General features: G+C 36.9%; 2 protein-coding genes and 1 long non-coding RNA gene across 7 annotated transcripts in view; 1 reads left to right on the top strand and 2 right to left on the bottom strand.

Moving 5' to 3' along the window:
- The first annotated feature begins 1,260 nt into the window (after positions 1-1,260).
- On the top strand, positions 1,261-5,392 carry LOC111467311. The gene is made up of 2 exons (XR_002714514.1): positions 1,261-1,516; positions 5,071-5,392. It is a non-coding gene; the product is annotated as an uncharacterized LOC111467311 (long non-coding RNA).
- LOC111467288 (protein cornichon homolog 1-like) lies at positions 4,940-9,474 on the bottom strand. Of its 2 annotated transcripts, XM_023112148.1 has the most exons (5): positions 9,182-9,474; positions 8,182-8,363; positions 6,026-6,148; positions 5,852-5,937; positions 4,940-5,313 (listed from the first exon to the last, which is right to left on the bottom strand). In XM_023112148.1, exons 1-4 carry the CDS (start codon positions 9,254-9,256, stop codon positions 5,853-5,855), a joined length of 465 nt encoding a protein of 154 aa, XP_022967916.1. In that variant the 5' UTR covers positions 9,257-9,474; the 3' UTR covers positions 4,940-5,313; position 5,852. The 2 variants fall into 2 exon arrangements, with proteins under 2 accessions (XP_022967916.1, XP_022967917.1); XM_023112149.1 differs by lacking the exon at positions 5,852-5,937 and having other exon boundaries at positions 9,182-9,473.
- Positions 9,475-11,399: 1,925 nt separating this feature from the next.
- The window catches only part of LOC111467165, a 10,774-nt gene continuing 5,811 nt past the window's right edge, over positions 11,400-16,362 (bottom strand). For all 4 annotated transcript variants that reach the window (XM_023111958.1, XM_023111957.1, XM_023111959.1 and 1 more), the window contains 7 exons: positions 13,841-15,084; positions 13,502-13,748; positions 13,137-13,340; positions 12,853-13,026; positions 12,305-12,502; positions 12,085-12,198; positions 11,400-11,963 (listed from right to left, as the gene is read on the bottom strand). In XM_023111958.1, the coding sequence (XP_022967726.1) occupies positions 11,628-11,963; positions 12,085-12,198; positions 12,305-12,502; positions 12,853-13,026; positions 13,137-13,340; positions 13,502-13,748; positions 13,841-14,889 (2,322 nt within the window). In that variant the 5' untranslated portion in view covers positions 14,890-15,084 and the 3' untranslated portion in view covers positions 11,400-11,627. The remainder of the gene's footprint in view (positions 11,964-12,084; positions 12,199-12,304; positions 12,503-12,852; positions 13,027-13,136; positions 13,341-13,501; positions 13,749-13,840; positions 15,085-16,362) is intronic.

The following is a 16,362-nucleotide window of genomic DNA, read 5'->3' as shown; positions in this document are numbered from 1 at the left end:
ATAGATTGTCATATAGTTCGAGAAAAGTTACAAGCTGAAATCATCAAACCGTGTTATATTTCGACTAAAATGCAATTAGCAGATGTTTTTGGGAAGACATCATTTTGATTTTTTGAAGAACAAGTTTGGGTGTGATTGACATACACTCTCCAACTTGAGGGGAGTATTAAGATATGATTTTTGGAGAATATATTTTAATAATTAGTTATGGAGTATATCTTATATATCTCAATATTTTTTTCTTCATTTTTGGGAGTTGTTAGTAGTATATTTTATATTAGGATTTGATTAACAGTATATTTTATCTTATTTACAAGATATATTTTCCCTCATATTTTAAGTATTAGTTGATAGTTTGTATCCTACTTAAAGTAAGCATTATTGAAACTTATACTTTCGATCCCAATTTTATTTCTATTTCTCAATCTTAACATTGTTCTACAACCATCTGAGCTTTTGGGAAGGTCTCGAAGTTCTAAGTGGGTTTGTTCTCAATCTTACCTCTAGGGTTTGTATTGGTTTTCAAACCTTTCTATTATTTGACTCAGGTAGTTTTCTTGCTTACGCAATAAATACTAGGTCCTGAGTTGATGTGATACCTCATAAAATTATAGTCTATATGTCATCTAGGGAAGGTTAGCTGGCGAACCTTTCCACAGGACCATGAAGTCACCCTAGTTTGGGATTGTGGCCCCCATGCACGTGTCGGTTAACTAGTAAGTCAACTGGGACAAGTTTACAACCTTGGCACTTCCACAAGGTTGGGTGACTAGTCGCATTGATAAACTGTCCTAAACAGCCTAGGTTAGCTCGACAATATTGGAAACCAAAGTGAAAATTGTAGTACAGATTTTCTGGCACCGTTAAATTGCTAATAGCTTGAGAAGCGATTCAATAGCACATGGAATAGCCCAGAGGGACAGAGAGGAGCCAAGCAGTGAGACAAGGAACCGGGCCGGGGACATGTGCCACTTTCACTCCAATCTATCTGACCTTCAAGGACCTCAGTTGTGTTGCTAGGTGTCACTATGGTTTCCAAAGTTAGAGAGCTATTGTAACGCCCTAATCTTCTTACCCTGATTTAGTGACGTCACTTCATGCATGCTTGAAATCATACACGCGGAAACTCATAATAAATACTCTTAAAATAAAGTCATGGACTTTAAGTAAAATACTTCACAACTAAAAGGAAAATCCTAGGTATTAAAGTTTTTAGAGGGACTTAAGTAATTGAATGTGTTTGTTTAAACTTTATACCTGAAAACGACGACGTTCAGCTTGTCCTTAGACCCCAAGGTCTCAGTCTTCTCTCTCTCTTTCGCTCCCGCTGGATCACTCGCAGAGTCGCTGAAATCGAAAGATCAACTCAAGAAGCCCTCAAATATGCTCCGGCACCGCCTTCTCTCTACTCTCCGGACCCGCGGTGGAGCCACCGCCGGTCAGAGTCGGTGGACCAGTCCTGGCCACGAGGATCGGCCGAAGGGCTATCTTTTCAATCGGACGCCGCCTCCACCAGGTCAGTCCCGTAAATGGGAGGATTGGGAACTTCCTTGTTATGTTACTAGTTTTCTTACTATTGTGATTCTTGGCGTTGGCCTCAACGCCAAGCCTGATCTCACAATTGAGACTTGGGCTCACCAGAAGGCCCTCGAGCGCCTCGAGGTGGAGAGCCTAGGTATCTCTGGCTCTGTATCATCTGAATCTGATTGAATTTCGTGGTCATAGTGCACGTTTGGGAACTGGATTTTCTGATTTCAACTCATCCTTGAAATGGGGTTTCGGATATATGGTGGGATTTATGAGATGCTGTCGATATATTCTGTAGTACAATAAGTTTTCCTACATGTTTTTATTGGCTCTTTTGGAGTTTCAATAACAGCTTCATTTTTAATCGTTAGTTTTGCACACATTTGACGTTGTATATGTCAAATACTTGATAAATTTAACTTTCTGCTATGTTTCAATTCAGTTGCCAATATGAGTTATGCATACGGATTCTCTAATAATTTAGTTCTGCTGGATCTCTCATGACAATGTGTTGCTTAATCCATCTTGATTTTGATAAGTATGTAATCCGATTGCTCTGTTAGTATCATCTGTTGTTCAAATTCACATTGATATGATCTCTGTGAAGCTACGAAGTATTTCGTTTCCTCGGTGTCATGTTAAAGGTAATCGATAATGTTTTTCGAGGTTGGACAAATAATAAACTCATCGCTTCTATCGAATTGAGTGTTCTTTGTGAAGTTTGGATTTAAAAGAATAGGAGGGATATGATCTGTGGGATCACATTATTTTGGTTTCTTGCTCTTGATCTTCTTTATCCAAACAGTTTTTAGTCATCTATGTTCATGACTATTGTCAACTGAAGATTGTTTTGCAACTTCAAGCCTTATTGTGTATGTTACATTAGTCAGTAAAGTTGGTTCTTATTTAAACAATAGAGCTGATATTTTTAGGTTTTAAGTTATGCTTATTGTTACTGCGTTGCTTATGTTATCTTCCTTTTCATTTAGTAGTTTATCTGATGTTTGTCGCTATTTCCTTTGTACAATGGCTAAAGTCTACATGAGTTATTGTTCCATATTATTTTTTTCCCTTTTATAATCTACTGTTTGCATGTTGCCTATGATACCGAATCCCATCAATAGAATAGCTCTTTCTAGTAGCTTAAGCTTGGTTCATAAGAATCCATCCTTCCCCTTATATGATACTACCTAATTGAAGTGAAAAAGCACATGAGAGTCAGAAAAGAAGAATTTGAAGAAAGCGGGAGATTCATCCTGAACCCGAACCCTTACGGTCTCTTTTCTCTCTTGTCGCTATAGGTCTCAAATCTTTTCTCTTTTTCTTCTCTCTCTCCTGTCGCTATAGGTCTCAAATCTTTTCTCTTTTTCTTCTCTTTCTCCTTATTCTTGTGAGTTTTTCTTTCCGGGACCTTTGACTCTATTACCTTCCTCTTTTTCTTTCATTTTCTTCTTCTTCTTCTATCTTCAATACCTCCTTTTTTTTCACCGGTAGAGATTGAGTTGGTGTGAAGTGAGCTGCTTCCCCTTTTCCTCTATTCCAATGTATGTCCGTATGTAATAATTTGGTCTGAATTGAATGTTGCTCCTTCTCTAATTGGGTATAGTTGAGTGGACGGGTAAGAATACTGTTTTTGTAGTAAGCAACGGTCACTCTGGATATTTCCTGGGGGGAGGGTGTGTCGTTTCAATTCGATCACTCTAAGCTTCTGTGGATTGCAGGTCAAATAATTGCTGGTGTGGATTCACACTTGGTCATAAGATTGATATTGATACATTATGGTCCTTGGAATGTGTATGTCAGGATTTCACATTTGTTATGGACTTCCTTTGGAGAGTGGTATAGATATGGAAACCATATTTTGGGGTAGATGAGGAGAAAAGCTTCTTCAGACACCCTTCCGTTGATTTTATAGTCCTAATCATACTACTAATAGTACATCTACTTTTGTAGGGGTGCCCTTCCTTCTTTCTTTTTGAATTCTCAATCCTTGCGTACCAAACAAATGGAACAGGAGCTTTGAGCTCTGACATCTGCTTAATTCTAGGTTTCAATCCAGTCTTTCTAGAATAACTCAGAAGTTCAAGATGGTGCAAGGTCTTTACGAGTAAATACAGCTCTAATCCTCGTGGCTGATAAAAGTACGCACTTCTTATTTTTACCGTGTAGCTCGGGGTTTTCCGTTGCCCAATTGTTATGTTTATTTGATGACTGAGCTCCTGGTGGGTAAGTTCCATGGACTTTGTTAGATTTTGAGAGAACTTGTGGGTTGTAGGTGTTGAGGTTTTCTGTGTTATTTTCCCGGGCTTTTTGTGCTTGCAGGTTGCAAGTCTTCTAGTTTTAAATATTGTTTTAATGCAGTTGAAGATTGGATCCTGAGTTTTCGTGAAATTCCACGTCGGTTGGAGAGAAAAACGAAGCATTCGTTATAAGAGTGGAAATCTCTCTTTAATAGACACGTTTTAAAACCTTGAGGAGAAGCCTAGAAGGAAAAACTAAAAGAAAACAATATTTGCTAGCGGTGGTCTTGGACCGTTACAGTTTTAGTTGCAATCTTTATGTCCAAAGAGTCTTCCCCATTCCTCCATTCCGAGTTTTCTCTGCAAAATAATTTTACAAAACACAACCAGGGGAAGCTCTTCCATTTCAGAGTAATTTGGAAAGGCAAACACCCCAAGAAAAGGATTAATCTTCATCTCAAGTTGTGTTCATGAAAGGGTAACAACTAAATCCCAACTGTACCTACGGTGGACGAGGGTGGATACTTTGCTGTCTGAGATAGCTAAAAGGGAAGTGAATTAAATATAACTATTGATGTTGCTGAGTCTTTGTCTGAGATAATGGGATGGGAATACGATTAAGCTAGTAAGCTAGTGTGTAATAGCTCATGTCCACTGCTAATAAATATTGTTTGCTTTGGCCCGTAAAATACTGCCATTAACCTAGATCTTTGTATCCCTTTTGTTAGTATGACTCATAAAAAAATAGGAAGATACGAGAGTAAATAGTCTTGGAGGCTCATTTATTTATTACTTTCTACTTGTGCTAGTGTATACTTGTACTTACTCTCGTGAATTTCACACATACTTTTTTTCCTCTTCTTTTTCCTTTTTTTTTTTTTCACAGAAGTTTGATATTATCAAATGTTTCTAAATTTAGACTTTTCATCAAGAGGTTGAAGAAAAAACACTATACAATCCATGCTTGTTTTTTTTTTTTTTTTTTTCAATACATTGTTACTAAGCTTTTATAAAAATAACCATTTAGAATGAATGATTTAGTTCTTATTATAACCATTTAGTCCAAAAACTTGAAACTAGTTGATATTCCAAAACTGTGCAAATATGAGACCCTAATCCTGAAGATCCCTGGAGCTTACCAGTTGGTTGTTAAAGATACGTGCAAATCGGTATAATCCATGTAATCGCAAAAAGAAGAAAAATGCTAAAATTGACAATCATAACTGCCTACAAGGCTAAAATTCATTCTACAATAACAGCATTTTTAATTGGAAAACATATGAACTTCTATCCTCTGCTACAGGTATTGACCCAATGACATTGCTAATGGAGCCTACCAAGCCAATGGATGAGAATGGGAGAAAAAACCTGTTTGAATGTGTTTGAAGTTGTCAAGTCCAAATTCGTTTCCTCCATGTATCTCCCATACAAATATCGACTAGACGTGGCTTTAGAACCCGTAATACGAACTAATAAGAGTGGCGATCAGAATAAATGTAGGATGTCGTCTTCATCAGATAAAGAGTTGAAAGCAGACAGAGTAAGCCTGCATTGCATGTTAATTTAATACATGTAAGAATGCTAGTATGACAGGTGAAATTCGGAATGAATAATGTCCATGTTCATGCTTTATCTTTATCATTAAGACGAAATGAATCCACGATCCATAACGGAGAATCGTGTGTATGCGAGTGCGCATGTACCAGGATGTCAAAAGCATGGGAGTCATCCATAAAACTACAGAAAGCTACATCTTTAATATATGAAGAGCTATTGAACATTCTAACTTAATTTATAGCGCACATACAGGACCAGCAAAAGCTAGAAAGAAGCAAGATTTGCTAACAGAACAAAGTTCAAGATCCTGGAGCCATGTGTTATTAACAACATACTGGCGCCAAGGCAACAGATATTCATGGTATACAGCCTTCCAAAACCAACATAACAGTATCAAAATCAGTGCAACAGCATTATACTTAAGAACTTTGCAATGAATAAAAGAGTAGATAATTTCTCATGTAATCATATACAAATTTTGAAACAGATGATGGATTCAACTTCAAGCTAAATGGTGAAATAAATACTCTAGAATTCGAGAACAGTGGAGCGAATGTCTATATCATCAGGTGCAGAGTCAAAAACAGATTTCATTCCGGCAACCATTATTATTCTAAACAGAAAACAAGGAAACTTCAATCAGAAAGGATACCACCTTCTAAATAGTTAAGAGGAGGGAAACAATGAAATTGCAGACTTACCTGAAGATAACTACGAGGAACAAAAGCAAGTAGAAGATAAGCTTGGCCAAACGAAAATACTTCTCACGTTTAAGAGTTCTAAAGACCTCAGTAACATCAATAAGATGCTCCTTCTTCAAGAACCTGGGACATCGTAACCGGATAATATACATCATATACACACAAAAACGGGGAAATGCTTGAAAATTCTCAGTCCAACTAGTAGAATAGAAACTTACATCTAGAAAATTTTAGTTTTATTTCTAAAATATACCAGCAGTAGACGTCTATCCATTACGGAGAATCTATTGAAAACATATTTGTAGGATCAAAGGTTCAAACAATAGGTTATCATACACTAGAAAATTCTAGTTTTATTCTTAAAAAAGATCAGCATTAGTTTCAAGCCATCAATGAAAATCAATTATACTTATTTAAAGGATCTAAGATTCGAACACTAAGTTGGCATACTTCAGTTGACGGAGAACATATCTAATGGAATTAAATTTCAGTATATTACTGGAATAGCTACATGGAACAAGAATGTTTAGAAAAAGAAAAAAAAGCAACAATAGGCTCGAATATAGAGTCCTTTTGGTAGTTGATAGTAATTACAACAAAAGTAACCAAAAAAGCATGAGCTACTCCCTTAATCAGAATGAAATTACATAAGTTATCATTTAACTGTTAAACCATCTGTATTTATTTATATTTCTTCGTACATCAGTGTGGTGCAACAAAAATTTCTTGTATTGTTCACAATCTCCAAGAGTGCGATACTTAGTTGATCGTCTATTTTCTATATCTTTACTCATATCTCTTTTATTCGTCGTCAAAGATCATAGTTGTAAACCACTATTCTATCCAAGCCTAGTTTAGTTATACATTGGTACTTAGTCTTGGCCAGCCTCAACGTTCTTTTCTATGCCTTTATCTTTTAAGAATAGCAAAAATCCTAGCTTCATTTTATATTGATGAAACAGTAATATATGCAAGAAAATAAAAAGAATTGCACAATTATAGAGATTAAAAAAAAAGTCTACTTTCAGTTCTTTAGTCAATAAGACCCATTCAATATGCAATCATCAACTCATTATGATTTAGGTGAGTGAATGCTCAATTTCAAAAGGTATTACCATGACAAAGATGTGGACGAATGATTATCCATTTCAACCAAGTTGGATATCGTTTAGCCTAATCGATTCTAGATTTTAGTTGCTTGAGTCAGGACATTTCTCTCATAAATCTTTTGTTCACGCTTATGCCAAAGAGGTGGCTATACCACCCGTCGCTAGATACTCAACTTTAGAAGTTAGTTCAAAACAAAGTAAGTTCAGAGAGAACACTACAATACAGAGTACTCCACATAAGTCATTAACATTTGCTTGAGGGATCTAACAACTGCTTTTCCTCATTTTTCATATTGAAAAACATGGAAGCAGCCCAATAAAGGGAGACGATGAAAATTAATTTAAAAACCATACCAGCAGGAGCCATAGACCAGATAAAATTGAAATTATGAACTGTAAATCTCGGCTTATGAGCTCATTGTGCCACCAGAAATGATTATCTAAAATTATAAGCTCCTCCTGGCTCTAATACTCCCCAAAAGCATCAGAAAATGCCGAAATGCACTAATCCCTCATACAGAGGGAGAACTATTACCAAAAGTTAATTTGACAATTATAGCTATCTACAATTCAATCATTCTAGAAATGAGCATCTCAACTTCAGAGAGAAACTATTCGATGTTCTTAACCCTTTCAACTAGTTTTCACATGTTTGCATCTCTAAGAATACTGTGCTTAATAATAAAACAAAACATATTAACACAGTAAGAAAATCATATATAATCTTTTTTCCATAACAAAAGAAAAAAGTATATAAATATGAGTGTGAGCTTGATCCACTTTACAAGTAAAGAACATCATAAGCCTCATCTATAACACCTTAGAGAGTACAAAAACGTGGGGGTGGGGGAATTCAAACCTCTGACCTCTTGATCGAGAGTATAATGTCTTAACTCATTGAGTTATATTCATATTGGCATCCATAACACTTTAGACAATAACGGGGTATCATACATAACAAAGAAACACCAGCATTATACCTCATACATTACACAAAGCAAGAGGAAAAATAAATCATGCCTCATATTAATGTCAAAAAATACTTACAAATTTATGTGGTAGCAGCTAACAGGGACGGTTATAAGAAACATGAACCAATGGCCAGTGAAGAGGAAAAGAGAGCAAAATACTCCTTGTACTAAGAATTCTGGAATGACAAGTTTATTGATGCGAGATGATGAATCATAGATGTTCAAATAATCTGCCTCCAAATCTGTTAATACCAAAAGCTACAAAAAGACCAACCACAACCATTAGATGCTTCCAACATGAAGTACAAATGTCCCTACACAATTAATACTACTCTTTGCACAATGGCTAGTGACATTGATCTATAAATGGAAACTCTAAATAGTCATCAAGTCCATAAAAACATGTACAGCAATAAAGAGAAGAAATTATCATAGTTCGCCAACAATCAATTGATGACCCAGAAATAACCCGCAGGAACATTGGGACCAATTTTATTTCTATCCACATCAAGAACACCAGTAATTGAAGAACAAGAAACAAGGTATCAACTAGAATAATATTAGTCAGTTTTCTAGTTGAAATACATTTATTATCGTTCATCCCCACAAGATAGACATACAGCCACGTCTCAAAAGACTACAAGAACAATTAACAAGGTAAAATTACATTGTAAACAAGGATGCAAAAGGAAATGACCAAGATTCATCACCGTAGACTATTCTACTGATTGGTTAAGAAAGCAAGAGAAAATGGTGAAATGGTACGAAGTCATAAATCCATTTCAGGTCGAGCGAAAGTGTAAAGGTTCCATCAATCAGAATCTAGGCCACGTCTATACGTACACCAAATTGAGGTCCAAATGCTCTGTCGCAGCAAAACGAATCTCAGATACGCATCAAACCTTCACTCCTTACTGAATAAGCTACCACAGAATTACACAACAACAACAAGAAGAACATTCGGGCTACGTTTCAGCAGACGCATTTAGACTTTCTCGTAAACCAAACAGCAACTTAACCTATTATAAAGATAGTTGATTCCGAAACTAGGGTTCATGAGATTAGAAAGAACGCACCTGGTAAAAGTTGAGGACGAGGAGGGCGACGTTGATACAGAAAGAGATGAACCAAAAGATCAGATTCCACGCCATTCCTGCAACCGCTCAGCTTCAGGAAATTCAAGAATTGAAGATTCTTGAATGTTCTTGGGGATATGAACTTCAGATGCTGCATTGAAGTTTCAGTGGTTCCATGTTGCTTCAACTCTCAACCAAATTTCTAAGTTGAATCAAAATTTCAATCACAATTTGCTCCCGTTTATAAGAATAGTTGAATTTACAAATTTAGTCACATACTTTTAGAAATATGTCCATTTAGCTGTTTTGGACTGTTCCAAAATCGTTTCAGACATAACTAAGGCTAGAGAATGATATTATCGGTGTTTCTTATTAGTATTTAAAATTGGTTTATGATCGATTTTAGGATAGTTAAGTTATGTTTGGCTTCTTATAGACTCTAAGCTCGATTTCGAATGAATGAAATATCATAGGTGAACCTGAATTCTGGTTGAGCTGAAACTAAGAACGATCCGGTATGATGAATTTAGGAGCATCAAGTTGAGACTGAAAATGGTAAGTTAATATATGCAATAGGTTCAATGAATTCTACTTGAGTTGAAACTAAGAACGATCAGGTAGGATGAACTTAGGAGTATCAAGTTGAGACTAAAAACGGTAAGTGGGCTTACTATTATAACGCCTACGGGATAGGTTCGATGAATTGATTGTTACATAAGTAACACGTAACCTGTAGCCATATTTATGTGTGATTATTTGTGTTATGACATTCTAGTGAATATTGTGATATATGTACTTCATGTTTGTTGTCCGAATTTGATATGTTAATACGATCACGTCTATGTCTTGTGAAACACCATGATGTACTATGTATGATAAGAATGAACGAAATATAATGAATATATACATGTCTCATAACGAACTTATGTCCTAATAAGCATAGAAATATTATGTGCATCATTTTATTGAACCATGATTTTTAATGCGAGACCTCATGCATGTTGTATGTCACACGAACATAGATTACTTCTTTTGTATGTTAAGTATGAACGTGTACACCACATTATTATTTGCATTCGTTTCTTTTTCGTTGGTTTTCGATAGTGGGAGAGCACCCAACCCCTAGTCAGGCCCAAGGGTACATTAATAAACCTGCATGATGGGTTCATGAGTGTGTGAACCGGGAATAGAAGTGTTATGCATTTAACCCTATTCGAAAATAAAAGTAAAGCCCAAGGAAACAGTCATGAAAATTACGTCTTTTTTACGTATAATTATTTATCGAGTATTTTTAAATATTTATGTGACGTTTGACATTTACAAGTAAAAACAAAGGATCCTTGTATATACCCTATGAAGAATAAGAAATGACATCGCTATGTTATATTATGATTTACTATGCATGAAATGTAAACACTACATGATGTATTGATGATTTAGAACATGTATAGATTTAACAAGATTTATACTGCGATTGTGGGATTACAATTTCATGAAAAGAGGTTTAGTAGGCTACTTCGTAATCCACAAACCATTCCTAGTCATAGTCAGAGAGCTCCTCTAAGTAGGCGGAGCGACTCTTGGACGAATTTTCAATGTGCTTAGCGAGCCTATGGATAATTTGGGTCTTGTAGTCTCTATCCCTATCTCACGGGTATAGTGTTTGAATCAATAGAGAACCTTATCTTCTGTATCTGAGTAGGCGGTGCGACTCTTGGACGAATTTTCAATGTGCTTAGAGAGCCTATTGATAATTTGGGCCTTGTAGTCTCTATCCCTGTGTCACGGTACAATGTTTGAATCAATAGAGAACCTTTTCTTATGTGTCTGTATAAATCGATATTATTACATTATAATTCCTTCCTGATACCTCTCAAGAAAAATTTCGAATTGGGTCTAAAATTGACGAGTTAGTGTGAGCTTAAACAATGTCTCTGGTTTATTAGAGGCGTCGACATCATTTTTTAGCTCGGCGAAAACAAAATACTTTAGGATACAAAATAAATAACGGAAAATATTAAGAATATTTTTAAAAAGATTAAGCTCTTCGGGCGGTGAGGTGTGAATAGTAAATGTTAAATATTTGAACTTTATCGTAGATAAATAGAATTTTATGAAAATAATCTTTAAAAAATAACTCGGCGATCTAACCAAAAAATAAAAAGTTAAGTTAGTAAACTTTATTCGAGTTGTTCGGATCACTAATTCAATTACCTTATGGAATGAAAATGTGTTCATGGTTTATATATAATAACTAAAACTCAAATGCAATATACAAGAAGATTTGGCTGAGATAACCTTATACATAATCTCTATGATCATCTAAATTGAATCACTTCCCTCTATGTTATTTCTACTTTCCTCATTCAAATTCAACAGTCTTACATAAAGAAACAATCTATATATGTTATAAATAAAATACATACAAGACTTGTTTGAGCATTCATCATACCGACCATACTTCTCGTAGGAGTTTGTACCTCATGTTGAACGTCGTATCGTCTTCATGGCAGCCATTACCATCAGCATTGTATGTCGGGGACAAAGTCGTCGGTTTATCGACAATCGACGAGAGAGGAGAATCCAGTTCCTCAAGTTCTTCATCGCTTGTATATCCCTTCCTCTGAATAGAGGAGATGTTCCTTTCCAAGAGGGATTTTCCTCCAGCCTCTGCAACTTTTTCTGCCACATCAGATGTTGAAGGAGAAACATAGACAACTGGAGCAGCTATGTAGGGGAAGTTCCTCCCCGAGTAACCCGACACTCTCCGTTCGACTATACTCTGTTTGGGCAAAAGTACGATGGTGAGTTCACGACGAGAAGACATCAAAACCCAACAGCTCAGAGTTCTCTAGTTGAGACATCCTAAGAAAAAGGCTTGGAACAAGAAAAGTTCATCTTACCGCAGCATTAAGCGACTCCAAGACAGTTCCCGGAACGGGATCGGGGCAGAACTCATCTGGAGTGAAATTACAAAGTATTCTCGTAATCAACGGAAGACTAATCGACGGGCAGATCTAGAGAACACAAAACATATGGTTGAATAAGTACACTAATAATGTCATATAAACTAGTAGAGTGCATTCAGTTAAGAAATGGCAAACGCTTGGGGTTGAAAAAGACCTCTTCTCTAACTGAGCGATCAGTAAGCATGTCTTTTGGGAGCATCAGCAGATCACTCAATGAATTAAGTAGAGGAAATGATTTGGATCTTCCATCTGCATCTGGTTTAATGTCATCGTCACTGCCATGTTGATCTACCGAAGAGTCATCGGCATCGATACCGATCACGTTGGTTAACCATCTAGACCAATTTCCAACCTGCATCAAGAGCAGCCCACCTCAATTTATCATCTTCTAGTCACCAAAATTTCATGAAGTTTGCAACTTTTTCTTCCAAATCGAACATCACCATACTAAAAAACAGTAATCCCTTTGGCTTCTTGAGCATAATTTCTAACTGTTGGAGATGAGAAATTAAACATCTCCATCTTAAAAATGGTATGCATGTTTAAAAGCCATTGCTTCGGCCGATAACGCAGAACGAATTCGAAAGCATTATGCATTTGGATTCGATTCTTGACGATAGAACATGAATGTTTGCAGATCCATTACTACATAATACAATCCTAAATATCTAAATTATAAGATGGGGTGAGAATGGTGCATACAGAATTTTTTAGCTGTGCGCCCGATCCGAAGCTCAAATCTCCAGCAGGTATAGGAAGAACCTTGGCATCAACAATAGGATCTGAGACGGGATCAGTTGGAATCTCATGGGCAGACTCACGGAGAATAGCGTTAAACATTGCCACGTCTAGCCTGGAAACACACTGTTCCATAACCTAATCCAAGATTGGATATGAATTAAAGTGGAATCATATTCTGAAGTCCCCCATGAAACGGAAGCTGATAAGAAATATTGTTCTACTTTTCATTATTGAATAAACCTTACCATTCTTGCAAGAACAGGAAGACAACCACACTCATGACCGCTTGCTCGGACAGGACAGAGTCGTTGAAAAGCATCCTGAAAAGTACTTCTCCACAGGTTAATAGAAAAGTTCCCTTGCTGTTGATCACCCAGGGGAGGTCCTGTTAATCGTTCCCTGTTTTTGTTTTTGGATGCGTCTTGAGGTTGCATATTTGGTGTTAAAGACTGAAAATATAATATGTGGAACAAAGCGATGAGCATAAAGATATTGGTAAAATGGACATTCAATCACACTGTGACAGGGAAAAAGAAACTAAGATGGCTAACTAGCAAGTCTAATTCGACAAAAGATTATACTAAATAATCTAAGACGGAGTCGACAATACCTGCCACCAAACAGATTCAACTATCCGAGAAAAGATCCAGGATTCAACTCGTTCTAATGCGGCCATAAAAGTTCCTGTCTCTTGCCAATCCTCTTCACACTGGTTGTACTTATTTACTTGTTTACTTCCATATCTATTCCTCCATTGAACAGCTGTTGGGTTCCCACCATTTGAGCTACGGACGCTGTTAAATGTTTGAGATGTTATTTCCCTCATCACAATAGCATTTGATAGCCAGAAGGTTAACCTGGAAGAGCCAAGGAAAAATTAGTCGTCTACTTCCTCCACTCAACAACACTTAAACAGCAATTAGCTGTGATATTATGATAGCAAATATACCTGGGAACATCACTCCCACATGATTTCGCAATTAGAACTAGCCCTGATACAATGTGCCTTGCAACCGTGGCGCGTTTGTCTTGAGACCAATGTTTGCAGGCGTAAATGTAAATTCTAGACAGACGTCGAGCAGGTGTATGCACTTTATGTGCGGAACTCCCATGCTCTGGTACCACTGAATAAATAGACATTTCAAGAGCAGCAACAACTCTCAACTCCTCTTCAAGTTTATCAATTCTTTTTTCCATTTCTTCAATTTTTTGTTCACAATCAACTTGATCATCATCGTCACCAATTGTATCGGGACCATTTCTAATGCTGAGAACACCATTTAATGCCTCATCCAAAACTTCAATATCCTTTACCTCAGCAACGATCTGGTAATCGGTTCCTTCAGAAGATTCTGATGAAGGCTTAGGCACAATTTTTGCACTCCTAGAATTGCTTTTGGAGGACTTTTTGTTTTGTATTCTAGGAGGGTCTCTGTCTGAATTTGCTGTCTGAATTTCCTTGGACGGTGATTTATTTATACCATGATCAAATTGTTCACTTGAATTGTGAAGAGAGCAATCTGAACTGTTATCTTCTAAAACATTTTCAGGAAATGATACTCTTTCAACTTTCTCTTCCTTCATTGTCAGCGAATCACTTTTTGACGAAACCGAATCTGCCATGGTCTCTGAATCTGAAATTTCTTCCTTCCTGTGATCTTTCTCAAACGTTGTACATTTATAATCTACAGCACCATTCTCATTATCTCTGTCAGCAATTGCATTGGCGTTAGAATCTTGATGTGTCTCCTCAAACTTATTGGCATCAGCAACATGATCTACAGCCAAGTTTTGATGAACCTCTGCAGGTTTCGTGTTTGTGTTTAACTCACTTACTAAATTGTTTGGCTTGACATCCAATGCCTTTGGTGCGGTTTCTTTGGCATCCACAGTTTTGCTAATAGTCTCTTGTTGTGGCTTGCGTTCTTTCCTCTCGGCTCTAGGAGTTCGTTTACTCTGGTTTTTAATAGGAGATTTTCTCTTGTCGATCTCTTTCATTTTTAACAGATTTAAACTTCCAACAATGACAATGAGAAATACTATCAACGGGGATCACTGTAAAGTTATCACAGATCAAAAGTATTGTAGATGCTTGAGTATGTGGTTCCAACAACCTTTCAGAAGATAAAATCTCAGATTTAACAGGGCCGTAACTTCACCACTGCGATTCTCAGTGTTAAACTATCTTAAAACCTGCAATTAAAGAAAAAAATTAGTGAGTGACAGTAATAAAGCAGCCATAGGGACAGTGAAATTCAAAATGAAACCATGGTTGCAACACGATGGAATCATCTAGATTGAACTATTGTTCCCCATACAAGTCAGTTCGACAATAAAAGAACTATTAGTAATTATTAAAAATTTACAAAAAGAGAGAGAGGGAGGGAGAAAGAAGAAAATCCTCTTATGAAACTGCAGAAAGAACACCTCTCTACGTTAATGGATGACACAGAAATGAAACAACTAGTCCTTTCTCCTAAAAACACCAAACAACTACAAGGTCATCTTTAGATTTATGAACTGGGAAAGATCGAAATGAATCACAATGCTAATCTCTGCTCGACAGTGGTCCGTACAAAATCAAAACCAATAGATGAGCAGTCGCTCATGTAAAGTGTTGGTTTTCACAGAATTTCGGTGAGAGGAAATTGGGAAAATGCGTAACAAAAAGGAGAGAGAAAAAATAACTCTGAATTTGACTGCGTTGAGGTTGTTTTGTTTTCTGAACAATTCTCCTAAAGGAATTCTAAAATTGGCTGGAGAGTGGCCAACTAAATCTGTGCCACTCCCTTCTAAAACTCTGGTGATCCATTCGACGTGATTTGTCAAATGGTCAAACTCACGATTTTCTGAAATCGTGTGAATAAGAAAAACGGTAAAACTCAGGTTTTATCTAACAATCTCCTCCTAAAACCTGTAGTATATCTACCTTACTATTTGAACTCCGATCTTTGAGCGTAGTTCTTCAAATTTCACCCGCGCCAGGGACTTGGTGAAGATGTCTCCAAGTTGTTCCTCTGTTCGGATGTAATCAATTTTGATGAGCCCTCGATCTGCACATTCTCGAATGTAGTGGAATCTGATTTCTATGTGCTTGCTTCGTTCATGCAAAACTGGATTTTTGATCAGGGAGATCGTAGCTTTGTTGTCTACGTATAGCATTGGTGGATCACTTTCTCTCCCGATGAGTTCTTCCATTAGTCGCGCAAGCCAGATCCCTTGTGTTGCTGCCATCGAAGCGGCGATGTATTCTGCTTCACAGGAAGACAAAGCAACTACCTTCTGTTTTGTTGATTGCCAGCAGATTGCGCCGCCTGAGAGAAAGTAGATCATTCCGCTAGTGCTCTTACGATCATCAACGTCACCGGCCATGTCACTATCACTGTAGCCAACTAGCTTGAGTTTCTCCTTTCCGCTCCCTGCGCAGTATCTTATACCCCAGCCTCTGGTTCCGGCTACATAGCGCAGGAT

This window comes from Cucurbita maxima, unplaced genomic scaffold (assembly GCF_002738345.1).
Source record: "Cucurbita maxima cultivar Rimu unplaced genomic scaffold, Cmax_1.0 Cma_Scf00033, whole genome shotgun sequence".
Taxonomy (NCBI): Eukaryota; Viridiplantae; Streptophyta; class Magnoliopsida; order Cucurbitales; family Cucurbitaceae; genus Cucurbita; species Cucurbita maxima.
This window is presented reverse-complemented; position numbering and strand designations above follow the sequence as displayed.